The following is a 26,954-nucleotide window of genomic DNA, read 5'->3' as shown; positions in this document are numbered from 1 at the left end:
AGGGGAAAGGACAGAGGTCCCACGTCTTGAGGTCAGGAGTGTCATAGGATTGATGTCATTCTCAATTCACCGTGTATATTAATATGATTGTGACTTGTATTCAGGTCTCCCCCACTCACTTGACTCGAACTGTTTCTGTGAGGAAAGCCGCATCAAATAAGCCTTCTATCTTTCCTGCTTGAACAAATGTTAAAATTGCTGGGTGGGTTGGGGCTCTCTGACTTGCTGGGCAGCCATCAAGGAAGCTGTTTTCTTCTTGAGACTGACCTCTTCTGATCTTCTTCCTCTCCTCATCAGGCCTTAAGTTTTGGGGGGAGAGAATGTACAGTTTTCAGGCACATTGTGCCAGTTAGGTTGGGAAACAGGCCTAGATCCCTATACTGTGCAGTTGGTTACAACTTATTCACTTATTTACTCATGATGCTTCCACTCACTTTTTTTTTTTAAGATTTTTATTTATTTATTCATAAGAGACACAGAGAGAGAGAGAGAGAGAGGCAGAGACATAGGCAGAGGGAGAAGCAGGCTCCATGCAGAGAGTCTGATATGGGACTTGATCCCGGGACTCCAGGATCATGCCCTGAGCCAAAGGCAGGCGCTTAACCGCTAAGCCACCCAGGCATCCCTCCCCTCACTTGTTTACCTACTCATTTATCCATCCATCATCTATTATCCATCCATCATCCATCTATCCATCATTTATCATCCATCCATCATCCATCCATCCAATCACCCATTTATCCATCCATCCATCCATCCATCCATCCATCCATCCATCCATCTATCCATCAATAATCTATCCATCTATTATCCATCATCCATGCATCCATTCACCATCCATTCATCCATTCATCATCCATGCATCTATGCATCCATCCATCTACCCAACCATTCAACATTTCTGGTGCCTCTCTGTGCTCTGCCCTGTCCTGGGTGCTAAATATTGGAGGCCCAGGTGTGGATTGTACCTGGTCCAGCCTTGGACAAGCCCCTGGGGGCTGCTACTGTGCCTGTTGCCCCAACAGATGCGGGAGCTGAGGCATGAGAACGTTGCTGCCTGCCTGGGAGTCTTTGTGGCCCCTGGGGTCAGCGCGCTCGTGCTGGAGCACTGTGCCCGGGGCAGCCTGGAGGACCTGCTGCGGAATGAAGCTCTGCGGTTGGATTGGACCTTCAAGGCCTCTCTGTTGCTGGATTTGATCCGTGTGAGAACCGTCCCTGGGCCTGGAACTATGGGGGCCATGGGGCGGGGAGGGAGACAAGAGATGCTCATATTCCCAAGACCTGGTCTCTTTCCCCTTTAAGAAAAATTTGAATAGGTGGGAAAAGGTAAGAGCAGGCAGGAAGGGTTTCTGAGGTCTATGGGATTCTGAGAGGATCAGGGGTCCCTTTCATTCATCACAGCCCTCATGGACCACCATTATGTCCACTCCAGGGCATGAGGTATCTGCACCATCGGCATTTCCCTCACGGCCGCCTCAAGTCCCGAAACTGTGTGGTGGATGGACGCTTTGTTCTCAAGGTCACTGACCATGGTTATGCGGAACTCCTGGATGCTCAGCGGGCTCCCCGCCCCCGGCCAGCCCCAGAAGGTCAGCTCAGGGGGAGGCAGGGGCTGCCAGTAGGTTTTGAGGCCTCTGTTTAAATCAGATGCTTATGAGGCAGGGGAGGGAGGAGATGTCTGATCCTCCAGCACTTTCCATGGTGTGACCTTGAGGGTGCCTCAGGCCCTTTGCCTGTGAATGGGGCAGAACCAAAGTACCTACCTCCTCCTGGGCGAGGACGCCACCCGCGTGAAGCACCGCCCATCTCGGCCCAGCTTGGTGGTCAGTGGGTGAGGACGGCGTGGCCCTGCCCTGTGACTGCAGAGCTGCTGTGGACGGCTCCGGAGCTGCTGCGGGCGCCGGGGGCGCCTGGGCGGGGCACCCTCAAAGCAGACATCTTCAGCATCGGCATCGTCCTACAGGAGGTGCTGACTCGAGGCCCACCCTACAGCTCCTCGGGGCTCTCCGCAGAAGGTACGGCACCCCTGTCCTCCCTCCTCGGCCTTTCCCTGGCTGGAGTCCCCATGTAGCTGGGGAGCCCTGTGGCCATCAGCGGAGCGAGGCCTGGAAATAACCACACAGACGCACTTGCCCTGTGGTCACTTGGTTTGACCACGAGAATTGAGTTTCTCTGGCTTAAGCCAGGCAGCCTGCAGCAGCTCGGCCCAAATGGCAGCCGACCAGCTCCAGGGCCGAAGACATTGGTGTCTGGAAGGAAACCTCCACTCCCTTCTGCCTTTGCCAGCCAGAGTCATTGCCATGTCTGCGGGTGCTCATGCCCTAACTAGCCCCCTTGCCCAGTGTTGACTTTGTGCTTTTACAGACCTGTTTTCCCCCTCTGTGTCACTTACTTACTACACGGTCTTACACAAATCACTTCCCCTCTCTGAGCCGCAGTTTTCTCATCTTTAAAATGGGGATGGAATAAAAAAGAATGGGCCAGACATCTGGTCCGTGTCAGAAGGGGCCAGGCTGCTCAGTATTGCGGGACTTGCTTCTCTGCCCAGATGGGGCTCCTTCAGGAGCATCTCAGTCCCTATATTTTAGGTGTGCAGGATTGTCACTCACAGCTTCCCCATCATCACCTGATCTTAGACGTTTTCTTTTCTGGGTCAGTTTCAGGGCCCAATTTCAGAAACATTTTCTCCCCTTCTGTTCCCTGTCAGGGTGACCCAGACTCTGGGCAGTTCTTCCAGCCATCCCCACAGCCACCCTAGCTTCTCAGCCTCAGTCCAGGACAGCGATGGAGCCGAGCCTACTATCCCCTCCCACCCCCAGTGGATAATCTTTAACTCATGGGAGGCCTGGCTCACTTCCTGTCTCCACCAAAGCACTGCTCAATGAGTAATGAGCATTCCAGGCCCCAAATTTATGAGGTGGAGGAGTGAGAAAGAGAGGGGCCTTTGTCAGGCCATTTGTTCAACACTCCTCAGCAGCCCGGCCCCCCACATTTGCCCACCGAGAGAGGGAAGACCAGCCAGATGGGGTGTGCAAGCCATGCTGCCAGTGCACAGCCCTTTGGGCCTAGACTGCATGAGCCTTAAGGGGAATGGACCAGGCCTGGAATGCTCGGATGGTCACCACTGGATTGGGCTGTCTAGGGCCTGCTACTTCCTGGGGAGTGCCTTCCCTGGTCTCAGGGAGTTAAATGCAAAGAGCACCGGTACTGGGGGACACCAACCTCAGCCCAGCTCCATGCCAATCCACTTCATAACTGAGTAAATCCCTTTCAGGCAAAGAGCCTCGGTTTCATCATCTATAAAATGGGGACCATGTTGCCGGCCTCCCAGAGTGGTTGTGGGGATTCAGTGAAATTCTTTATACAAAGTGCCTGACACATGATGGGCATTCCATACATATTTGCCTGACTGGTTTTAGGGATGTGCTGATGGGGGATCCCACATTCTCTCCTGACTTCCCAACTTGGAAGCAGACCCTCGGGGAACACTTGCAGCCCCTGTGAAATGGGTAGTGCATTCCTCATAGGTAGTCAAGTGAGGCTCAGAGATGTGAAGGGACTTCTCATTCAGCAGAGAGCAGTGGGTCAGTGCTCTTGCCCTAAAATCTCCTGGAGTCATCCATGGGGCATGTTCCCACATTGCTGGATGCGTATAGCCTCTTTCCTCACCCACTGGCGTGGCTGGTCAATCACGGTGATGCATTGGGTGTGGACAGTGGGCCTGGCACGGTGAGGGAACACGAGACCTGGCCTGGCCTGGGCCGGCGGTTTGCAGCACGTTCACATATAAGGGCTCCATTTTAATGTCAAAAACGTTTGGGGCCTCACATGCCACTATTTGATTTTTAATATCCGCTGACTGAGACAATACCCAAAGACAGAATCTGCTCTGAAATCAGCAACACTTGGAAATGGATTTGTATTTTATTCATCACAACACCATCCGGACACTCTTGAAAAAAAGTTGTACGTGTGTGTGTGATGTATTATTGATTCCATCTGCCCACACTCTTTTGAAAGCACATACAGCTTTCCAGACCCTTTACTCAGAGGCCCTCAGGGTCTGATGCCTGCAGGCTGGAAGCCTCCAGGCAAAGAAAATTATGCAGGCCAGGAGATCAGGCTCAGATCTAGAATTGGCTTTTTACCAGCCCTGTAGCTGTAGGTGAGCTACTTCATTCCCAGGAGCCTCAGTTTCCCTATCTGTAAAATGAGACAGGGGCTCAAGCAGTATTCCTGACAAGGAGGCCAACAGAAGTGTGTGTGTGGGGGGGGGAGGGGGGGGGTGCGTATTGAAATCCAGAAAGAAACTTCTTCTTACTGGTGCCAAGGGCTCCCACCTCCTCCGCCAAGAGAGGAGGATCCCAGTCCTCCTCGGAGAGAAACCTGTTGTAGCTCTGACAGCTCTGGGTCTGTACTATTTTATGCCCTTTTTATATGTGAGTAAACTGAGGCTCAGGGAAGTGACATAACTTAGAACATGATCTAAAAGTCCCCTCCGGATCCACTGCAAGTCTGAGCTTGGTACCCAACCTCACTTCCTCACAGTGCCCTTGTGAATCTCTTAGCTCCCTCAGTATTCCCAACAGCTTCCTGAGGCAGAGCTTTATTGGGCAGTTGTTAGATGGGGAAACTGAGGCACAGAGTGACAGCGAGTGGCTGAGCCAGAACTAGAACACTGATCTGTTGGACCTCAACTTGGTCTGGTAGTCTTTACCACAGGGAGTGGGGGCAGGAAGATCATGGCAGGGGCTGTCTTGGGAAATAATAATGTTGATGGTAATGAAAGCAGACGGTCCGGTTTCTTACATGGGGAAGTGGCACCAGAAAGTGTCTGGGTGGCAGAGCTGGTGGAAAGAGCCACAGTGTCAGGGTTTCAAGCACATGGATGGGCATCACTGGCAAGCAGCAGCAGTTGAGTTTGGGGTTAGGGGAGAGCCTGCTAGGTGTTGGCTGTCTAACATCCATCATCTCTTCCCTCTACACCCCTCTCAAGAAGGCAGTTAATTTTTTTTTAAGATTTTATTTATTTATTTGACACAGAGAGAGAGAGAGCACAAGCAGGGGGAGCAGCAGGAAGAGAGAGAAGCAGGCTCCCTGCTCCATGTGGGGCTCCCTCTCAGAACTCTGGGATCATGACTTGAGCCGAAGGCAGATGCCAACTGCCCAACTGAGCCACCCAGGCGCTCTAAGAAGGCAGTTTATTAAGTTCATTTCACAGATGGGAAGACTGAGGTTCAGAGAGATCACTCTATTGTTCACCAGCTCCTAAAGAGATGGTGGGAGATCCAGAAATCAAAACCCACTCTTTCAGCCTCTTAGCGTGAGACTCTTTCCCTGGCCACATCCTGGGCAACCCTGGCTCCATTAATAGCTTGCTCTGGGGTACGGAACAGGGGAGCCGAGAAGTACCCTCAAGGCCCGATCCCTGCACCCCCAGAGGCCTCCCTGCCTTCTCTCTCAGGACCCCAGGCCAACCGCTTCCCACGAGCCTTCCTGGGAACCTCGAGCCTGTCATCCACATGGTGTTTATTGCAGAAATCATCAGGAAGGTGGTATCACCCCCTCCCTTGTGCCGGCCCCGGGTGTCTCCTGACCATGGGCCACCCGAGTGTATCCAGCTGATGGAGCAGTGCTGGGAGGAGGCTCCAGAGGACAGACCCAGCCTAGACCAGATCTACACCCAGGTCAGTGCTTCCCAGGCCACTGCTCACATGAAATGGCTGATCAGTTCACCTCACTTTGCCCAGTAGGAGCCAGACTCTACCTCTGGGGCCTAGAAACCCTGTGTAATAAGGGGGCACAGGCCAACACCATCACTCTTGAGGGCTGGGCCTGAGGTCTACCCCCTGAGGAAAGCTTTCTCAGAACCCCAGGTTCTGGGGATGTTGGTTGAGTGCCTTCCTAAGTGTCAAGCCCCATGCTAAGTGTTATGCTTACTTCATTTGATCTTATAACAGCCCTCCAAAGAAGCACTATTATTATCTTGGCCTCATAGGAGAGAAACTGAGGCACAGAGAGGTGAAGGGCTCACCCAAGGTAACTCAGGGAGTGAAAAGTGGGGCTGGAATCCAAACTCGGGTTGGCCTCTCTGCAGAGCTGGTGCTGTACACCTCAACCCTTACTGGCCTCCCGGCACCGGAGCACACAGGCCCTTTGTGGCTGTGGAGGCAGTGCTGGTTCCCCTTGTCCGTGAGTGGAACCTGTGAGGGGCACAGGTGCCTCCCCTTCCCCCCACCAAAGTCTGCCTTGGGACTTGCCACAAGAGGGGTGAGGCAAGTCTGTACGAGTTTGCAGGGCGGTGGTGGAGTGTGCGGGCCTGATTGAGCTGGCTCAGGCTCCCACAGGACCAACCCATCAAGCCTGCGGTGACAGCTTCATGCCTCCCCTTTCTGCCCTCCACTCCCCAGCCGCAGGGAAACGTTGCCAAGGAGAGGCTCAGCAAGCAAGAGGGGCGTCCAGACAGGTGATGTGGGAGCGAGAGCCAGGAAGACAGACAGGAGGAATGCACAGGTGTCCTCCGAGAACTGCCACCCCTGACTTCCCACATCCTCTTTCCACCTCAGCTCTGGCATCAGGGGTGGTGTCCCCCTTCCACAGATGAGAAATCTGGGTCTCAGAGTAAATGAGCTCTCAGTGGCCACAGTGAGGGTGGGTTGCTGAGCTGGGACCAGCAGCCAATTCTTAAAACACGAGCCTGGAGTCTATCCAGGGATCAGAGATTGCCATGGCCAGCGGCAGGTGACTGTGGGGACAGATCCTGCCCAAGGCTCTGGGGCAGAGAAGTCAGGGACAGACATGAGGTAGGGTGACCACCATGAGGGCTCCAAGAGCTCCAGGAATTGCATCACATTGCGGGAGTGGGGGTGGGGGGTGGAATGGAGGTGGGGGATGGGGGGTTGGGGGGAGGGCTCTGCTAAGAGCCAGAATGCCTGCATTCACATCTATCTGCAATTTACTTCCTTGCCCTTGGGCAAGTTGATTGCTCTATTGAACTTCAACCTCCCTAAAAGTGGGCCTGGAAAGACTAACTCTGGCCTGACTTGCCATACTGGAGTGACCATCAAGTGGGATAACTAAGTTAAAACGTGGTGGTTCTCTGAGAAAGAGATAGTGGATGAGGCATTAGAGAAAGAACACTGATGCCAAAATCAAAAGGCTTGGGTTCATGTTCACTTAACATTGTTCTGGGATATGTTAATATTGCTAATGCAATTAAGCAAGAAAATGAATATCAAAAAGGGAGAAGAAAATGATTGCTATCTGTAAATCCTATGATTGTGTTCCCGGGCAACCCGAGAGAAACAGTGGAAAACACATCTAAAATTTTAAAATAATTCAGTGGCGTGGCTGATGATAAAATTAACATATGGAAGATCTCAATTTGTTTTTTTTTTTGTTTTTTTTTTTTTTTTAATTTTTTTATTTTTTTATTTTTTTATGATAGTCACAGAGAGAGAGAGAGGAGAGAGAGGCAGAGACACAGGCAGAGGGAGAAGCAGGCTCCATGCGCCGGGAGCCTGATGTGGGATTCGATCCCGGGTCTCCAGGATCGTGCCCTGGGCCAAAGGCAGGCGCTAAACCGCTGCGCCACCCAGGGATCCCTGGAAGATCTCAATTTGAAACTCAGTCCCGCCATTATGAGGTCCTTGGCAAGTTATTTTACCTCTTGACCTTGATCTTGGTTTTTTCATTTGTATTATGGGAGCCTTCCTTGCCAAAGTGAACCTCCGGTCAGCATTGTGTCCTTGGAGTCTCAAGGTCAGCAGCTGCCATGCCCACCCTGAGTAATCTTTAAAGCTTGCACCCCTGCTTTTAACAGGCAATACAAAATAGATGCACGTTAGCGGCTGCTGCCACTCCCCACCTCATAGGCGTTTGGTTGAGAGAAGTGGTACTAATGGAGGTAAGATATGCACATCTACACACATGCACACACATGCATATACACACACATACACACACTAAGCTGCTGGATTTAGCAGGAATGTACTCCTTCACTTTGGCCATCATTAATTTCCTTTTCTCACTGACTGCACTTTGGGAAGGTGTGAACCAGATTGGGGAAGGTTCTAGTAAACCTTTTTTGGGAACACACTGCTATATTTCCTGTAAGCTTTTCATTGAAGGTATGATTGATGACCACACATGAATGTCCTCCTATGGAGACCTAAGAGAGGTATTTCTCTTTGTTCAGCAATCAGCAGTAGTTGTGTTTCTTTTGAGCAACCAATTTAATGCTCCACTGTCTCATGGACTCTGGATTGTGTAATCTATATTTCCCTCTTTGTTGCTAGGAAGCTCATGTCCAAAATTGTGAACACTTCTAGCATGCATTTTGCTACACCAAAGTAGAAAGCATTTATTCTCCTTTTGTCCCAGTGTTTTATCATTTTATTTTGTAAAACAAAATTTTTTTGAACAAGGAGAGAAATGGAGAGGTAGAAATGATTATATACATAAATAATCTACTTATATCCTTTCTATAGATCTGTTTATCTATGCATCCATCCTTCCAACCATCATATCCACCCATCTGTGTATTTAACTATTCATCCAATCATCCATCCATCCACCTGTCTATCATCTATCATCTGTGTATCCATCCACTCATCTGTCCATCTATCCATCCACCTTTGAGAAGAACAGAGAATGTCTCTTCTATAGTGTTGTTGTGAGAACCAGAGCAGTAGGATCAGTGTTTGTTAATGGTAATGCTATGCTGGGCACAGTCCCCTTTGTAAAGTCATCTCCCTGCCTGCCCGCCCCATACAGAACTAACTCACTTTTCCTCCCATCTGTCTGTGCTTTCCCTTCTCAGAGCTGCCATCCCTTGTCTGTTCCATATCTGCTCCCCACCAGCAGAGCTCCTCCAGCCAGGGATTATGTCTGCTTCTTTCCCGTGGCCCAGATTTCCAACCTGAGAGTGTGTTCACCTTCAAGGATGAATGGGGATTTTTGTTCTATTTTTCAGTTCAAAAGCATCAATCAAGGCAAGAAGACCAGTGTTGCTGACTCTATGCTATGGATGCTAGAGAAGTATTCCCAGAACCTGGAGGACCTGATCCAGGAGAGGACTGAGGAACTGGAGGTGGAGAAGCAGAAGACAGAGAGACTGCTCTCTCAGATGCTCCCTTCGTGAGTGGCCCCTTAGGGCTTGATTGGCTCTGAGCATGGGACCTGGGACATAGTAGGTGCTCAGTAAATCTAGGTTCTATGAATTCATTCAATTTATTCATTATTTATCTAATATATTTTCATAGAGTCCTTTTATGTGCCAGGCACTATGTTGCACTTTTAAGTATTAATTCTGCTACCTCACTCCCTTGAGAGCAAGGAGAGAGCATGGTGTCCCCCATTGGATTTCAGAGGAAATAATGTCCAGAGAGAAATAGGTCTTTGTTGGGGGGTGCTGAGCACACAAGCAGACCTGACCCAGATCCCCTGTTTCTCAACCCAGAAATTTCCCCCCAGTATCCCTCCCTCACCTCCAAACTGTGGGAAGAGGGTCCTCCCACCTCGTCACTCTGGTCCTTCCCATTATTTCAGGTCTGTGGCTGAAGCTCTGAAAATGGGGGTACCTGTGGAACCAGAGTACTTTGACCAGGTCACCATATACTTCAGTGACATTGTGGGCTTCACCATCATCTCAGCCCTGAGTGAGCCCATTGAGGTGGTCGGCTTGCTCAACGACCTCTATACACTGTTCGATGCTGTTCTGGGCAGCCACGATGTGTATAAGGTGAGAAGACCAGGAGGCTGGCATCCCACCTCTCCTTTCTTTACTGCTGGGTTTGTGGTATACATTCACTTCTGGTCATTTATCTGTGTGTTTGTATCAGTTAGCTATTGCCATGTAACAAATAACACCAAAACCCAGTAGTGTAAAATTATAAGCATTTATTATGGCTCACAAACCTATAGGTCAGCTGGAAAGTTCTCTGGACTCAGCTGGACCACTCTGTGGGCAGTTGTGGGTGAGATAGGAAGTTCTGCTGATCTTTGCTGGGCTCTCTCACATCTCTGGAACCTTGAATGGAACAGTACATGGTCTGTTAGCCTCAAGCAGCCTGGTTGGTATCGTTCACCTGGTGTGGCAGGGTTCCGAGAGAGAAGGCAGAAGCACAGAAGCCTCTGGAGGTCTAAGTTGGGATTGGATGTGTGGCTGTTTCTGACATATTCTATTGGTCAGAGGAAGTTAAAAAGTCAACCCAGGAGCACCTGGCTAGCTCAGTCAGTAGAGCATATAATTCTTAATCTCAGGGTCATGAGTTCAAGCCCCACATTGGGCATAGAGTTGAATTAACAAAAAAGGCCAACCCAGATTCAAGAAAGGGGAAATAAAATCCACCTGTGCTAGGCAAGGGCCAACAGATGATTCATCTCCTATGCCTCCCGTCAGGGAGCTCTCAGTGCTGTAGATGAGAGAGGAAGACAATCCATAGTAAAAATGATGATCAGGGCAGGCAGAGGAGGCGAGAGGGCCCCCAACCCGGCTAGGGATAGATATGTACAGTAAAAAGCAAGAAAGGCTTCCCGGAGGAGGTGCTGTCTTGCTAGTGCTGTCCGATCTGGGTGTGGTTGCTCCAGGCAAGCCATGGAGGAGCAATGTGCCAAAGCTGGAGCCTTGGGAGGATGGGCCCAGTGAGTATGAGGAGTGCTGAATGGGTTGTAATGGCTGGACATGAAGTGGCCCAGTGGTGGAGTGGGCGGTGGCTGGCTGTCAAGACCTTCCATGATTGAGTTCCTATTCATCTCTCCATCCTGGGTCTGAGTCCCAGCTTGGCCACCAGCTTCTGTGTAGCTTCGGGAAAATGGCTTCCCCTCTCTGGACTTCTGTTTCCTCATCTATAAAATAGGAATGATGATCCCAGCCCTAGGCATTTACAGATGATGGTGGATCCTGTCCCCCTTGAAGAAGTGCTGTGTAAATTGAGACTGTAAAAGTGAATAGCATCCTAGCCCTCTGTGCCTGCTGTGTGGACCCCACCCTGATCTTGCCCCTTATGCTGATCCAGTTGCTGGATCTTGGGTCACTCCAGATACAGTGAGGGTGGGGTTGGGAGAGAGCTCCCCAGAAACCACCAGACTCAGACTCCACTGACCTCAGCCTTCTGTTGTGACCCACCAGTCACCTTCCAGCCACAGCCTCCAGGGAGGCAGGGACAGGCGAGGGTCAGGCCCTGGAGCAGAAGCCAGGACAGACAGGAGGCCTGGGCAGGAAGTTTCAGAGGCAGTCTGCTGATAGCATTATGTACAGTATCCCAACAACAATAATTGCCGGTACTTATTGAGTGCTTACTGTATACTGGACACTAGTCTAAGTACTTTTATATGTACTAGTTCATTTAACCATCGTAACAATCTGTGAGGTAGGAGATGGTGCCCCTAATGCATAGATGAAATGGGTGATTAACAGGCTTATCTAATTACATATTTCCAACGGGTTGTGAAGCTGAGATTTGAACTTGGGCATTCTGATCCCAAGACCCCCTCCAGGGGGCTCACCATCCTCATGACATGGACGTCCTTAAGATAAAGCCCAGGTTCATAGGGGCCCACAAGACCCCCTAAAAGCTGGCCCCCTTTACCTCTCCAACTGTACCTCTGGCCACTCCACATAGACCTCTGCATTCCTCACACGTGCTTTGCTCTCAGGACCACCAGGCATTTGTATATGTTGTTGCCTCCTCCTGGGACACTGCTCTCCCACCTTTTCATCTGGTTCCCTCCTACTCATTCTTCTGGCCCTGGGGTAGCTTCCTTCCCCTCCAAGACATGGTTAGGAGTTCCTGTGTGGTGCTCTCCTAAGTACCCCTGGGCAGCATAGCCACACTTTATGGCTCTAACCCAAATCACTCTGTCCCTAGAGCATGGCAATGTCCAAACCATAGTAGGTCCTCTGGAAATATATATTGACTATGTGAGGAGCTTGCTGAAGCCCAGAGAGGAAAGTGACTTGCCCAAGGTCACACAGCCGGTAGGTGGTAGAGACAGGACAAGACCTGCAACGTCTACCACCACTGCCCGGCTCTGTCTGCTACAGTGCACAGCCTCACACTGGGCCTCAGAGACCTGAGCCCCCAACACTGCATGGACGTGGCTTCCCTCCTGCTCCCTTCTCAGGAGCCCACACTCCCACCCCAGCCCCTGGTTTGGAGGTGTCGTCTCTCACACTGGCTGCATGTCCGTCTTACTTCCAGAGCCGCCCTGGCCCTGTGGGCCCCAGGAAAAGATTCTTCATCTCATCTTGCTCGGCCCTGCAGCTTTGATGTGCCCTGAGTCACCCCTGGCCTTGTCTCTTCTTCTCCTGCTAATCTTTTCTCACACATGTGTCCCTCCCAGCTCTGAATCATGCTTTCTGATCTGCTCTGAACCCTGGCCAAGAGGTCTGCATCTTTCTGGCAGAATGAAATGAAATAAAACAAGGCCCACACGCCCCTCCAGATGTGGGGGAACAGGCAGCCTGTTCCTGACGATGTGCGAGCGCGTCTCTCATCACTCACGCCATCCGCCTCGGTTTCCCCTCCGTCCCCAGCAGGATCTGGTTACCGCTCTCTAATCCGGCCTGGGTTGGGAGGCAGCCAGGCGATCATTTCCTGGTTCCGCTGGGGTTTGTGGTTCCCTGCCAGCACGCACTGAATAAGTACTTTATGGACATCGCCCCAGAGCAGAGCCCAGGTGGACCACGGGGGCAGAGAGGACTTACCCCAGCCAACAGCCCCAGTGGGCGAGACTGGCCTTGGCCACACTGCCAAGCGACCCTGGGCAGATCACTTGGCCTCTCTGAATCTCAAGCTCCCGTTTGTAAAACAGAGACGAAAGTGCCCATGGCTTAGAAGCGTTTCACAGATTGAGCAATGCGAGAGGACGTGCTATGGTTCATTCATTCACCAACTTCAAGCCGAGCACCACCATGTTCAGGGGCTAAAACAGAGTGGGGCAGGGGCCGGGGGTGGGGCCCAGTGTCAGTCAAGCATCTACAGAGGACTGGTGCAGCCTAGGGACTATCACAGGGATGTCATTAACCCTCCCAATGGCCCGCAGAAGAATGGGCCATTATCCTTTCAGATGCAACACAGGTTCAGAGAGGTAAGTAACTAGGCCAAGGTCACACAGCAAGTCAGTGTCTAGAGTTGGAATTCACATCTGTGTTTGCTAGTGTGGAAACCTTTGCCTCACTCCTCTGGCCGTGTTCTCCCATCTGCAAAAGGACCGCAGCTGTGTATACCCTTGTTTGCAGCTGAGTGCCCACTATCATAGGGGTCTTTGAGTCAGCATCACTATGGGTCTGAGCTCCTAGGGGCCTGTGCCTGGTCGTATTTTTGTCACTGGAGTTGTAGGGGTGATTGTTAATGACACCAATCAGGTGAGCTCAGGTGGGAGGCAGGCGGATGGAGGGCTAGAGGTCAGTTTAACAGCTTAGAACAACAACCATGTTCCTCATCCCCAGTCTGGGTCTTAGGTCACCTAACAGAGGCAGCGTTGGGTCCCCAAAGTAGACATACTCTCTCTGAATGGCAGCTGTACACTTGGCGGCTAGAAGTGGGGTCAGTGAGCTGTAGGTCTCCAGGGCAGCCCCTGGGAAGCAGGAGGGACCTACAGGCACGTGCTTACCACGTGCAGGGCAAGAGCAGAGGGAAACCCCACACCACAGCCACTCTCCCCGAAAGAGAGAGGGAAAGGGCCCGAGCCATGTGTAATCAAGAGGCAGCACAGCATACAGGCTCTGGAGCTGGACTGACCCAGTTCAAGTCTGCACTGCGTGACGTTGGCAAGTGACTTCATTCTCTGGCCAGCTGCCCCCCTGCAAAGTGGTAATAGAACCTACCCCGCAGAATTCTTGTAAAGGTCTACGCGTTAATATTTGTGAAGGGTTTGGAACAGCATCTGGCATGTAAGAGCTGCTGTCCAAGTACTTAAGTGCTACGTCCTTCTTCCAAACTTGACAGATCATGTGTTCTTCCTCCCATGGGGGAGAAGTGGGTGGGCAGAGGGAAAGCCGGGCTTGATCATATTTTTCCCTCCTGGGGTATGGGGTGGGAGGTCCTCCGTGGAAATGTGCACAGAGGGGAGTAGCCATGTCCGTGCCACATTTGTTGCCAGCCCACCAGCGCTGGGTGGGCAACAGCTGGTGATGGAGAGCAAGGTGGAGCTCACAGCCCGGAGGAGGGAAACATCTGGTGACCAGGGAGATTTTATGGACATGATGAAGTGGGAGCCGGGCTGATGGAGGGCTTGGATCTCAACGAACAGGGACTGAGAGCGAGCATTTTGGGCAGAGGGACCAGGCCATCAAGTAAGCACTGGGTGTCTCTGCGGACAGCAGAAAGATTCCCGTGGGCAGAAACATGGGGAACCAGGAGCAACTGTTAGGAATTATTCAGGAAATTCTCCAAATCATGGGAATTCCTGATTGCCAGGGCCCAGGGAGCAGATGAAGGTATCTGAACAGAATGTGGCATGATTCAGGCAGGTCACTCCCTGGTTGGGGTAGAGATAGCCTGGGTGAGGGAGAGGTTTGGAGGGTGCAGGTAATAGGGCACAGTCCACAGCAAATGTGTGAGAGATTTATTGAATTACAACGCCCCCTATGGGCAGGGATATTATTATTTTATTATTATTATTACCCACCAGGTGCTGAGGAGAGCAGATAGGCCAGGCCAGGACTGCTCTGCTCCCCGGGTCCTGGGGGTGCCAGCATTTGCTCGCTTCAGGAGAGGCAGTGCAGGAGCTGGGCTCTTTAGCCTGCAGAGGGGAAAACTTGGGTGGGGCCGGTGGTGGGTAGAGTTGCCATCTTGAGTGGCCTGGCCCATGGCAGAGAAGAAGGCCACAGTACATATCTGTGTCCCCAGTACCTGAAACAGAGAAGGAGCTTGGGAAGGGTTTGTGGCTGGAGTTCAGGAGGTGGAGCTGAAACCAGCGGGTGAAAGGCAGGTTTCAATTCAACTCAACTTTTGAAAATCAGAGTTACCCAAAGGAAGAAGCAGCCACCTCTAGAAGGGGGGAACTTTCCTATCACAAGATGTAAGCACGCTGGGCCAGCCACTGAGGAGGCAGGAGGCAGGTGGGTGGACTTCAAAGCCCATCCAAGTTCTGAGATTCTGGGATTCTTTCATCTCCAAAACCATTAGCCAGGGAAATGATGATGATGACCGTGGTGGTGACAGGAGTCTCCTATCCATTGAGCATCTATGATGAGCCTAGTTCTTTAAAAAAAATTTGTTTAGGTAATATACAGTGTACTATTAGTTTCAAGGGTGGAATCTAGTGATTCAACACTTCCATACAACATCTGCTGCTCATCACAAGTGCCCTCCTTAATCCCCAACACCTGTTTCACCCATCCCCCCACTTCCCCTCTGGTAACCAGGGCCTAGTTCTTTCAATACTTTATCTTTAATATGCATTCCACCTAAGAGGAAACTGAGGCTCGCACAAGTGGGCTGCCCAAAGTAAATGGCAGAGATGGGGATTAAACCCACATTTATATGATTCCGACCCTACATTTTTTTCTAGTACATTTTGGAAAGCCTACTAGGTGTACTCCTTTTCTAAACCCCCCAGGGTATATATGGGTCCAATGTACACGCGCTCCTCTCCAGATGAAGAAGTCCTGACCTGTCGCTGTGGCATTGTGGAGACAGGGTGCCTATGTCTCCTGCCAAGGCGCTCGTGGCCTGGGGCCGGTGGACAGCAGATAGGCACGGTCACCTGCAATTCAGACCAAGGCAATTTGAAGTGTGCAGATCTAACTGTTGCTAGAGCACTGGGATGGGAGGCCTGGTAGAGACGGCACTGTGGGCCAGAGACTTGAGGGGTGGGTCAGGGGTCCTCAGAAGGGCCTTGTGCGGACTGTGGGATAGTCCAGGGAGGACGTGTTCTTGCACTGGAACATGAGGGCTGTGACTTCTAGGTGGAGACCATCGGGGATGCCTACATGGTGGCGTCGGGGCTGCCCCGGCGCAACGGGAGCCGGCACGCGGCTGAGATCGCCAACATGGCCCTGGACATCCTTAGCTCTGTGAGAGGCTTCCGGATGAGGCATGCACCTGAGGTGCCTATTTACATCCGGGCTGGCCTGCACTCAGGTATAAACAGGGGTGTGGGGGGTGACAGGCCAGACCACCCTCCCAACCCTGCCAGGGGCACTGGCCGGGGCAACCCCAGTGGTGTGCTTCTGGAATTCTGAGATTCTAAAACTCTATGATAGAAAATTTGACATTTGTTTTTTCCTTCTAATTATTTGAAGCTTCTGAGATGTTATAAGTCAAAGAATCTGTGATGCTCAGTTTCATACACACACACACACACACACACATTTTGTCTCAGCATCTGTCAAAGTCATCTGAGGCCATGCTGAGGAGCTGATAGTCTGATGGAAGAGGCAGGACAGAGACCTTCTGTGGCTTTGCAAACAACTAAATGTTTGCTGGGATGAGTCTAGGAGAGATCTCACAGTCTGTAATACAGGCTTCTCGGGCCCCCACCCCTTCCTCCCTCCATGGTTTCACCTGCAGGATAAAGTCCAAATTCCTGCCCCCCCCCACAGCTTCCCAGATTCCATCCAACCTCGTCTCCTGCCACCTCCCACTTGCCACTCCAACCCCACTCAGCTGCTTGCAGCTTCCCACAGACATGTGCCTCTCTGCCTCTGTGCCTTGGCACCTGCTGTTCCCTGCCAACTCATTCTCTCGTCCTTCAAGATACGGCTCATTACACTACCTCTTCCAGAAAGTCCTCTGGGCTGGGTCAGACTCCCTTTTCTGGGCTGCCACAGCTCTGGTGCTTCCGTCTTACAACACTGATCACAGTTTACACGTCTCCTCCTACCCCCAGCAGGCTGGGAACTCCTCAAGAGCAAAAACTGCCTCTGATCTATCTGTGTCCCCCTATTGCTGGCCCAGAGCCTGGCACAGATACATCTCTTCTCTAGGTATAGTTGCAGACAGCATATAGCTTTATCTTCACCCCCAAGCTGGAGCCCTGGAAGTGGGGCCGAGATGGTAGGGGTTGGAGGGGAGGGCAAGACTGTCACGGAACCTCTCTTGGGTCCAGGACCTCCTGGAGTTCACTGGGCACATTTGAGTTTCAGGGCCCTGCGTGGCAGGGGTCGTGGGCCTCACCATGCCGCGGTACTGCCTCTTTGGTGATACTGTTAACACTGCATCCCGGATGGAGTCCACAGGACTGCGTGAGTGTCTTATATTTCTATCTTGCCTGGGGGAGGACGCTCAATGACCCCTGCAGCCTGGCTATTTGAAATAGTGCTTAGTAACCAAACCACCACCTGGTGGCAGTGTACCTCAGCTGTCAGTAAAACAATTATATGGGGATAACCTATGTCACTGGTTCTTTTAAATTTCCGTGGGGCTTTTGCGATGATCTCATGAGGGAAGACATGACTTGAGAGGCAGGAAGCCTGGGTCCTAGCCCTGTCTGCCACTGGCTTGCTTAAGTGTCCTCGGGCAAAATACTCTTCCTCTAGGTCTTGGTTTTCACATCTTTACAACTAGGAGATCCCCTCTCAATTTTTTAAAAAATATTTTATTTATTTATTCATGAGAGACACAGCGAGAAAGGTAGAGACACAGGCAGAGGGAGAAGCAGGCTCCATGCAGGGAGCCTGACGTGGGACTTGATCCTCGGACTCTAGGATTATGCCCTGGGCTGAAGGCAGCGCTAAACCGCTGAGCCACCCAGGGATCCCCCCTCTCAATTTTTTAATGCCATTTTAGGCCCTTGCTGGCAGCAGAGGCCACTCTGATGGCTTGGTTAGAGAAGGTATAAAAATTGAAGTCCTAGGACCTCTGCTTCTGGCTGTGTAAGTTGTGTGCTCTGTTGTGTCATTTGGTACACATCCTGCCTGACTAGATGTGCTGGCTCTAGTGGGAGCCCAGCTCTTAAAAGAAAAATAACTGCTTATCTGCTCTGACTCAGCCTTCACAGACTTCCTTATAAATGAAAATTATGTTCCTAGGAGTTCTGATTTCATCTTGAGTTCCTCTTAACACTCATTCTATATAATTTGTTTTTCCTCAAGGCCTCTAATTTAGTGACCAACAGTCTACCAGAGGGACAGGAAGGTCAGGTGAAGGGCATGTATGGACCAGAATTGTGTATGTCACTGGCTGGAACTGGGGCTGTTACAGGTCTTAGTATTACCAAACACCAGGTATGCTGCCACCAGGTGGTGACTTGATTACTATCTTTCTCATCAGCATACAGAATTCACGTCAGCGGAAGCACAGCCCAGACACTGCGCAGCCTGGATGAAGGCTACAGAATTGACATCAGAGGCCAGACTGAGCTAAAGGTAGGGGACTTTCTTTCCTGGAATTGATGGAAAAATCCCCCCCGAATCCAGTTTCTGTGGGCAGCATGAGAGATTCTTACTCATCTGACTGATATAGAAGGAAATGCCTGCCTGTAGTTGAGGTTGGAGCTGATCACCTTACACATCCTCATCACTCCCCAAACTCTCAAGAACTGTTTCTTCCTGGAAACCACTCCCTCAATGACTCCTCATAGAAAGAAGGACCAGGATTGAGAAGTTACTTTTTTTTTTTTTAAGATTTTATTTATTTATTTGTGAGACACACAGAGAGAGGCAGAGACACAAACAGAGGGAGAAGCAGACTCCCCACAGGAAGCCTGATGCGGGACTAGATCCCAGGACCCTGGGATCATGCCCTGAGCCAAAGGCAGATGCTCAACCACTGAACCACCCACGCGTCCCTTTGAGAAATTACTTCTACTGATGACATACCTGGGCGGCAGGCTGGTGCTCAACATTAACATATTTATTGCCACAGTAATAATGAAAGAAGGATCAATGGCCCCATTTTATAGTTGAGGAAATGAAATTAGGCAAAATCATTCGCCCAAAGTCACATAGCTTGTATGCCAGATCTGATGGCTCTAAAGCTTGTGCTTTCTCCATAACATGATCGGGTTCCTACTCATCCCTCAGAGCCCAGGAGCAGATCTCACCTGTCACGGAAGCCTGCCCTGACCCAGGTACACCCATCTTCCTTCTCCCCAGCAGTCACTATCATGCCTTCTCTCTGTACACCCCACCGGTCCCATGATCGCCCTCTGCTGCTGCAGGTGTGTCACTGGGTTACACCTGCCCATGAGCACCTCTGCATTTTTAAAATGTTAACATTCAATAACGGTAAGGGCTCGTATTCCTACGAGTGAGTGACTTTTCTTCCTACCCTACCACCTCTCATTCTCCCATTCCTCCCAGTCAGGCTGGTGGTATGACAAGAGCAGCCTAGGCATTCAAGGCCCAGAACTATGAGTGAGCCCTAGAAATTGCCTGCTCCCTGGAACTCACTTCATCTCGCTGTGAAATGTCAGAGCAGGAGGGTGCAGCTCAGAGAGGAGCAGCAACTTGTCCATGGTCACACAGCCCCTGAGGGCTGGCATGTGTGGAATCCTTTGCTCTGGAGGTTATGGCAGAGTGAGCCGGAATGAGTCTTGTATGGGGGGAGCTGGCACGAGATGTCCTGAGGAACAGAGGATTCTGATGCCAGAGGGGAATGCAGAGAGGGGGTGGGGAGGGCAACAGGCCAACCTCACATTCTTCAAGATGGCCTGGGGGCTCTGCAGGGCAATACCCATCCCTGGCCAAGGGTGGGGTACAGAATCTATAGCCAGCCAGCCCTGGCCCCAGGGCCCCTAATGCTCTCTCTACTCCTAAGTTCCAGGCAGTCGTACCCTCATTCCAGGAAGCAACCAGGTCCTTCCCAACCAGTTTGGGAAAAATCACAGATCGTAGCATCTTGGGATCTCAGTTTTCCAGATCTGCTGGTCATAGAATTCATGATTTATTATTCATTTACTTCTCTAATAGATAAATATTAATTCACATAATCCTCACAACAACTCATGAGGTATTGAGGAACAGAGAGGTGCGGGAATTTGGCCAGAGTACACAGCTAGCCAGGGATGGAGCAGGATTTGGACCCAAAGAGTGTGGCTCCCACTCCCGCCGCTCTGCTTAGAACTGAGCCCTTTCCTCTGGCCTCGCTCTGCCCAGGAGGTGCGCTCAATCCCCTTCCCTCTCTCCTCCAGGGGAAGGGCGTAGAGGAGACCTACTGGCTGGTGGGCAAGGCAGGCTTCCCTGGGTCCCTCCCCACGCCTCTGGACATCAAACCTGGGTGAGTACCAGGAGTTTCCCCCCAAAGCTCGGCCCCCCTTTTGTTTGAAATTTGATATTCATTCTTTCTTTTCTGATTATAAGAGTGTTATCTGCCCAATGCGGGAAACCTGGAAAACACAGGATTCTTTAACGACGAGAAAGTCGGTCACCTCTCTCCGCTGCGAGACAGCCTGCTGCTGACGTTGGCGTGGGGAGGTCGGGCTGCCTGGCTAGGGCCTCGCTGACCTGCGCGCTGGTCCGCTGGTCCGGGCCGGGCCGGGCACTTCAGAACCGCGCATCCCTCCGGGCTTCGGATGGCAACACGTGGGTGCGCCGTGGGCGGCTCGGCCTCTCTCGCTGGGCACGACGGCACGAGTCCAGTCCTCCCACTCTGAGCCGGTCACGGGGGATGCATGGATAAAAAGTGACTGGGCCACTTTTGTGGTTTGTCGCCATTCAGGCTATTTCTGCAGATGAGGGATTTAGAGATCAAAAAGCAGGCACGCTTTCAGGGCCAAGTGAGGCAGATCCACAGAGAGCCTGTGCCTGCCTGGCAGTTTGGCTCTTCCCCTTGTCCTCTGTCCTTTGTGACCCTATGTCCTTCCCTGAGGGCAGTGAGGATGGGTGGCAGGAAAAGCTGTTGCACTGCCCCGTGCTCTTCTCAAGCAGTAGACAGGACAGGCCACAGGGGGCCCAGCGCAGGGCGTCTGGGGGCTGCCGATGGCTGAAGTGACAGCTTCCCCGCAGGGACCCACAGACTCATTGCAGGTGTAGAGGCTGAGCCCCACGAGTGTCCCACAGCACCAGCGCATCAGAGCTTCCAGCCCAGGGTTTTCCATCATCAGAACTTCTGACTGGCTTCTCTCAACTCTCCCAGGATGACCCCCGCCCTGCCCCGCCCCATCTCTTAAGGACAAGATGTATGCGGGACACACACGTGTGTCCTGGGAAAAGACCAGCACTAAAGCGGCCCAGGAGGACGGGCTGGTGTGGGCAGGGGCTCCTGGCAGGGAGATGCTCATGGAGGCCGTTTCCTCTCCACCTGCTGTCTGGGGGGCCCAAGGGAATCTCTTGAGTACCCTTCCCCAGCACGGAGTTGGGGAGGGTTCCAGTGCAGCAGAGCTGGGGGGAAGGGGTGGACGGACACACGCTGGTGTACTGGCCAGGGTGCAGGACACACAGGGGCACCCTTTTTATAAGGACACCCCAGCCTCCTGGGTACAGAAAGCTTCTGCTTACAGAAAGGCCTCCACGCCGCCCAGGGTCCCTTCCACTTTGCAGACTGCCTCTGTGGGGACGGTTTGCTGGGGCAGCAATGTGGGGTGAGGAGCATGGTATGGCCTGGGGCCTTCCCATGTGCCATAGCACCCTGGCTCACCCATCCCCAGGAGAACAGCTCCAGCCCACTGCGTCCTTCCCACTTCCACCAAGGCCCTCTGCTCCAGCCCACCTCTCGTGCCCCTCAAGGAGCCTCCCTGGCCTCCTGGCCTCCCGGCCCCCCAGCCTCCCAGCCTCTCAGCCTCCAGGTGCTCCCAGGTTCCGCCCCCACAGGGAGCTGCTCTTCTCAGAAGGCCTGTCTGCTGACGGTGACTTCACTTCCTCACCCACTGCTCCCTGCCCAGCCCCCGCAGTCTGACTTCTACCCCACGTGCCCAGAAGGTCTCCAGTGACCTCCATCCATGTCACTAGGTCCGTGGGCAGTTTTAGTTCTCAATCCGATTGACAGCTCGGCAGCATTTCCCCTTTGCCCTCCCTCTTCCCAGAAATCTGCCCCAGGCCTCCCAGCTGTGCTCCTTCCTTCCTCTCCAGCTCTCAGCTCTCCCTCCTCAGGCTCTGGGCCAGCCAGCTCTGCTCCTCTCCGTGACCCTGCAATGCGGGAGTGGTGGTGGTGGGGGGGTGGTCCCTTTCCATCTGGATGTGCTGATGACATCTGTCACAGGCTGATCAGCCTGGCCTCCCCTCTGGAACTCTGGGCTGTAGAGCTCATGCTGTCCCTCACCAGACCCTTCGGGAGCTCCACCTGGCAGCCTGGCCCTCTTTCAGAGCTCTCTCCTTGTGGGTGGCCTTGCCATCCTCAGTCAGAAAGGTGGAGGACGCTGTCCTAAAGTCCCCAGGACCCCTGCCTCCAACATACCCCCGCCTGAGGGCTTCACCTTGGCATCTCTCTTCTGGCCCGCAGCAGGGGCTGCTCACCATTCCCCCTTCCACTGTGCCCCTCCACCCAGACTACCTGGCAGTTGGAGCAAGGTCTTTTCTTTTTTTATTTCATTTATTTATTCATGAGAGACACAGAGAGAGGCAATGGCATAGGCAGAGGGAGAAGCAGGCTCTCTGTGGGCGCCTGATCAGGACTCTATCCCAGGACCCCAGGATCACACCCTGAGCCAAAGGCAGACACTCAACCACTGAGCCACCCAGGTGTCCCTGGATCAAGGTCTTAAGTACAAAGTTACCATGATCCATAGAAGATGCCCTGGTTGACACCCTCTAGGGCTTCCTACTGCTCTGAGGCTCGAGCCCAAACTCTTTCACCCTAGCCTGGAGGCCTGCTCCCCTGGGCCTGGGTCTGCTCCTGGCCTTGGCTCTTTGGAACACAAGCATACTGCCTGCTTGGGACCTCCTTGCAGTGGCCTTAAAACACCCTGGAAGTCTCTCTAACTCAGGGCCTTTGCTCCTGCTATCCCCTGTACCTGGAATGCCCTGGCCTGCTCCCTTCCACCCTGCAGGCCTCAGCTCTGATGCTGCTCCTTCGCCAGGCAGCTCTGATTGCACGTGTGAAAGGAAGCCCTGGTGTCACCTCCTTCTCATCTCCTAGCACTGCATCCCCGTAGCACTTGCTGCTTCCTGACACTTCTTTTTGATTCATTTTTGGAACTTTCCCCTGCTTGCATCAGCCCCAGGAGATATGGCTGCTGATGCACCCGCAGGTCTTCCAGCACCAGCAGCCTAGGGAAGGGGCTCTCTGAAGCTCCCGCTGCCTCCCATCAGCGCCCTGGCTCACCCCATCCTAGGAGCAGGAATAGCAGGTCTGGCAAACATTTGTCATCTTGAGCTCCCTCAGCTGATGACTTTTCCACTCCCTGATGGAAACTTTAGAAAGTGCCAGAAACGTTTTCATCGTCTTGGCTCAGGGAGAGAAGAGAGCTGAGATTAGTCCCAGTGAGCTCCGCCTGACTTGGGAGCCCCTCAGGCCTTCAGGCAGGCAGGGGAGAATCGGCACCCACCTAGCCCACGGACTCAGACCTAAGACAGGGCCCACAAACGGAGGTGTGCATCCATGTGTGTACACCCACATCACATCTGTCGTGGGCATCCAATACATGCACAATACATGTGGCAAGGCCACCTGAGGCCCCTCTGCTTGCCTGGAGATGACGTCTTTCTCTCTCTCTCTCTCTCTCTCTCACACACACACACACACACACACACACACACACACACACACACAGAATCTCTGCAGGAAGGGCTTAGGGAGACTTATCTTGGAGTTGTATTTATAAGGCAGTTACCAAATTTTTACTTGACCTAGATGCTATAATATATTTTCTTAAAGTAGAGTTTTCTAAAGCTGCTTTTATCCTCACTTTCTGTACTTGCCATACCTGCAGAAGTAATTTAGCTTCATACTTTGGGATGTTTAGGGAAGCTGGTGAAGATCAGGGCAAGGACCAAAGCCCCCCTCCCATGTCTTGGTGTAGCCACAACAGAAGTGCCCATGGAAGTGCCTTCTGTCTCATGTCACAGAAACACTCCACAGAATGGTCCCTTCTCTCCCCACCTACCCCTACCATACAGGCTCCAAAGTGCTTCCTGCCAGGATGATGTGACACCCTGGCTGTCAGTCAAGCCTTGCTCTCTTTTCCAAGCAAGGGACATAACCCTAACCTGCCCTCCTTTTATATTTATTTATTTATTTATTTATTTATTTATTTATTTATTTATTTATTTATTTATTTTCTAATCTGCCCTCCTTTAGGCACTGAAGAAAAGCAAATAAGAAAATGAAAGTGTGTGCAGGGTGGGGGTCCAGGGTCCCAATCCCAGTTATACCTCATGCCCCAAGAGTCACAGAGCCCCCTCAGCCCACGGCATTTGGCTTCTTCAGCTCACATGTGGAGCGGGGGATGGAACTGGGGCTGGCTCTCCATCTCCTGGAAGGCTGCTGGGCACGAAAGCCCCACATGCACATGAGTCTGCGACACTTCACCTCTCTGAGCCTGGTCTGGGTATGCCCCTGGAGGGACTGCTGCAGGGATCAGGAGAAGCCCAAGCAGAAGGGGCTCCTTACAAGAAGGGCACCCTGTTGTTCTGGGTGGTGGTATTATTATCCTTGTTTCTCCTTCTCCCCTAGGGATCCCTGGCAGGACCTGATCAACCAAGAAATCAGGGTGGCCTTTGACAAAGCACGCCAGAGCATGGCCAGGCCTGGGAGCTCGAGTAAGGCCTTCGCTGGGCCCTGAGGAGGACAGAGGGGCAGAGGCCTGTGCCAGCCCAGAAACTCTTGTGCCTGGATACCCCCAAACCCTCTCCCTGCTGCAATCCCCACAAAGAATTCTCTTGCTGAGCAACCTGGCAGCCAATAGGGTACTCATTACTAAGTGCCCTAGAGCGATATTAATTGATGCATTCCAGTATGAATCCTGTGGGTAAACTTGCCTCTTGACACAAAAACAATAAAAATAGAAATATTCCCTCCCTTTCACGCAGTGCTTTGTTCTTGACAAATCGTTTTGACTCTGAGAGCTTGTTATCATAGAGCTGATTATTCCCCACATCAAGAACACTGTTCCCACTGTGTAGCTGAGGGGCCTGGGCCCCGAGGGAGGAGGCCCTGTGCCCCAAGTGGCACAGCTGTCACAGGGAAAAGCAAGACAAGGACCAGGAGCTAGAGCCAGGCAGATGAGGGTCCCAGATTTAGATGGATAGCCTACTGACGTCACCATCCTTCTGGGAGACTGTCATCTCTAAAATGTGTTGACAAGGCCCATGTAAGACCTGTTCCTGAAACAGGGCTCGACCACAGCAAACACTATAAGTATGTTGCCTCCTTCTCTGCCTCTCCTGCCCTCGCCAGCCTAACCCTGTGGGTACCTGTGAGCACTGTGTTGGGAGTCCAGGTCTTGGGCTCCCAGAATCTCAGGGGAAGGAAGGGGAGTAGAGTGATAATACCTTAGTTCTTAGGAAAATGAGACTTCTGTCTTACAGAAAAAAAAGCAAACAAACCCGCAACCAGCTCATTAAACTGGCTTCTCACATCAAAGCGTGCTCACCAAAGCCCCCAGGCTGATTTCAGAGCGGGCAGACAGACGCAGGTGGAATTCATTTCCCTGACTGAGGGCAGAGGGCCAGGGGCCAGGGGGCCGGGCCAGCCCTAAACAAACTTGTCCTTCTTCAAAAGACCCCTTGGGAAGCAGAGCTGGCACGATACCGAACTGGGGGTCGTTGGAAAAATGTTCTGGCAGGGGCTGCGCTCACAGAAGCCAGGCTGTGTGTGTGTGTGTGTGTGTGTGTGCATACACCCACGTACTGGAGCAAGAGAGAGATGTGAGAAGCCTGTGGATGATGTGTGAATGAAGCCACAAACAGCCGTGTGGTGGAAAGTGCTAGACTCAGCTTTGGGAGATGCCACTGCCGGTCCTGACCTGCCTTTGGGCAGCGGGTCCCTCTGTGCCCCGGGCTCCCGACCGCACGTAGGGACCAGCCCCTGCCCTGCCTGCCTAGTGTGGCTGCTGTGGGGCGAGGGCGGCACCGCTGGGAGGCACGCTGCCACCTGGGGAAGGACTTGGGGCACACACGAGTGTGAACAGACCTGCGTGGCTCTGTGTACATCATGTGGATGTCTGAGGTGACAGGGCTCCCAGCGGGCGAGTGACACTGTTCCTGTGCACGGGTCCGCGTCTGTGTGCACGCGCTTGTCTACGGATGCGTGCGTCAGGGCACCTGTACGTGCACTTATGTGTCTCAGTGTGTGTTTGTGTACATGCCAGCCTTGGGGTGTCTGCACCTGGACCACGTTAGCCGGGTATTATGGGCCCCCGTGTGTGTGCATCTGGGCACCAACATCTGGGAGCAATGGCAGATCTCCATATGCTCGTGTCCGTGCCCACAATGTGTGTTCAGCATTTGCGGCGCGTGTCCAAGTGCATGCCTTGTACATGGGGGTGTATGTCCTGTTGTGCCTGGATCCAGCTGTGGGGGGCGGGGGGTCCTTGCTCTCGGATCCTGCAGAACAGTGTGGGGAGAGTACGCCTTGTCCTGCCCACCCTCTGAGCTGCCCACGTTGAGAACAGACGCTCCAGGGCAGAACTTGGGGGTTCTGTGGGGGGGAGAACTCTGTCTCCAAGGCTGACACACTGCATATGAATAGATGCTCCCCACATTGGGGTCCTTACCTTTACCCAACTTTCCCTCATCAGCTGGGGGCGAGGTCACGGAGGACAAATGCCAGCACCCACCTGGCTCCTGCATCGTGCCTCTGACTGGGGCTGGGCTGGTTTCCTTGGTGCTGGGAGACATTAGGGCTTCTTCTTTCCATACTCACCCACTACCCAGCCTGTGCCTGGAGCCTCCAAGTACATTGTCTCAATCAAGACACAAGTTATTGGCCCACTTTCCAGATGAGGAAACAGGCTCAGAGGGGTGAGGTGATTGTCCATGCCAGCCTCTGTCTGTCTTCTGATCCAAGGTGGTTACACAGCATGACAAAAGCCCAGAGAAATAGCAGTGGTCTCTGGAAAGCTCCCAGAGGAGGCAGCAGCAGGGGGGCACACGGCTTTTCTGTGAATTGAGGGAGGGTAAGGACAGA

The 26,954-nt window shown here is 52.5% G+C and overlaps 1 protein-coding gene across 1 annotated transcript in view; it reads left to right on the top strand.

Moving 5' to 3' along the window:
• LOC140615331 (guanylate cyclase D-like) overlaps positions 1-24,807 on the top strand; it is a 40,070-nt gene extending 15,263 nt beyond the window's left edge. Inside the window, exons 9-19 of the mRNA XM_072795232.1 lie at positions 1,026-1,202; positions 1,433-1,589; positions 1,866-2,015; positions 5,539-5,687; positions 8,975-9,138; positions 9,550-9,742; positions 15,917-16,091; positions 17,096-17,194; positions 18,222-18,316; positions 20,083-20,168; positions 24,501-24,807. Of these exons, the coding sequence (XP_072651333.1) occupies positions 1,026-1,202; positions 1,433-1,589; positions 1,866-2,015; positions 5,539-5,687; positions 8,975-9,138; positions 9,550-9,742; positions 15,917-16,091; positions 17,096-17,194; positions 18,222-18,316; positions 20,083-20,168; positions 24,501-24,609 (1,554 nt within the window). The 3' untranslated portion in view covers positions 24,610-24,807. The remainder of the gene's footprint in view (positions 1-1,025; positions 1,203-1,432; positions 1,590-1,865; positions 2,016-5,538; positions 5,688-8,974; positions 9,139-9,549; positions 9,743-15,916; positions 16,092-17,095; positions 17,195-18,221; positions 18,317-20,082; positions 20,169-24,500) is intronic.
• Positions 24,808-26,954: the final 2,147 nt, after the last annotated feature.

This window comes from Canis lupus, chromosome 23 (genome assembly GCF_048164855.1).
Source record: "Canis lupus baileyi chromosome 23, mCanLup2.hap1, whole genome shotgun sequence".
NCBI lineage: Eukaryota > Metazoa > Chordata > Mammalia > Carnivora > Canidae > Canis > Canis lupus.
Note: the sequence above shows the minus strand (reverse complement) of the source record. Positions and strands in the feature narration are given on the sequence as shown.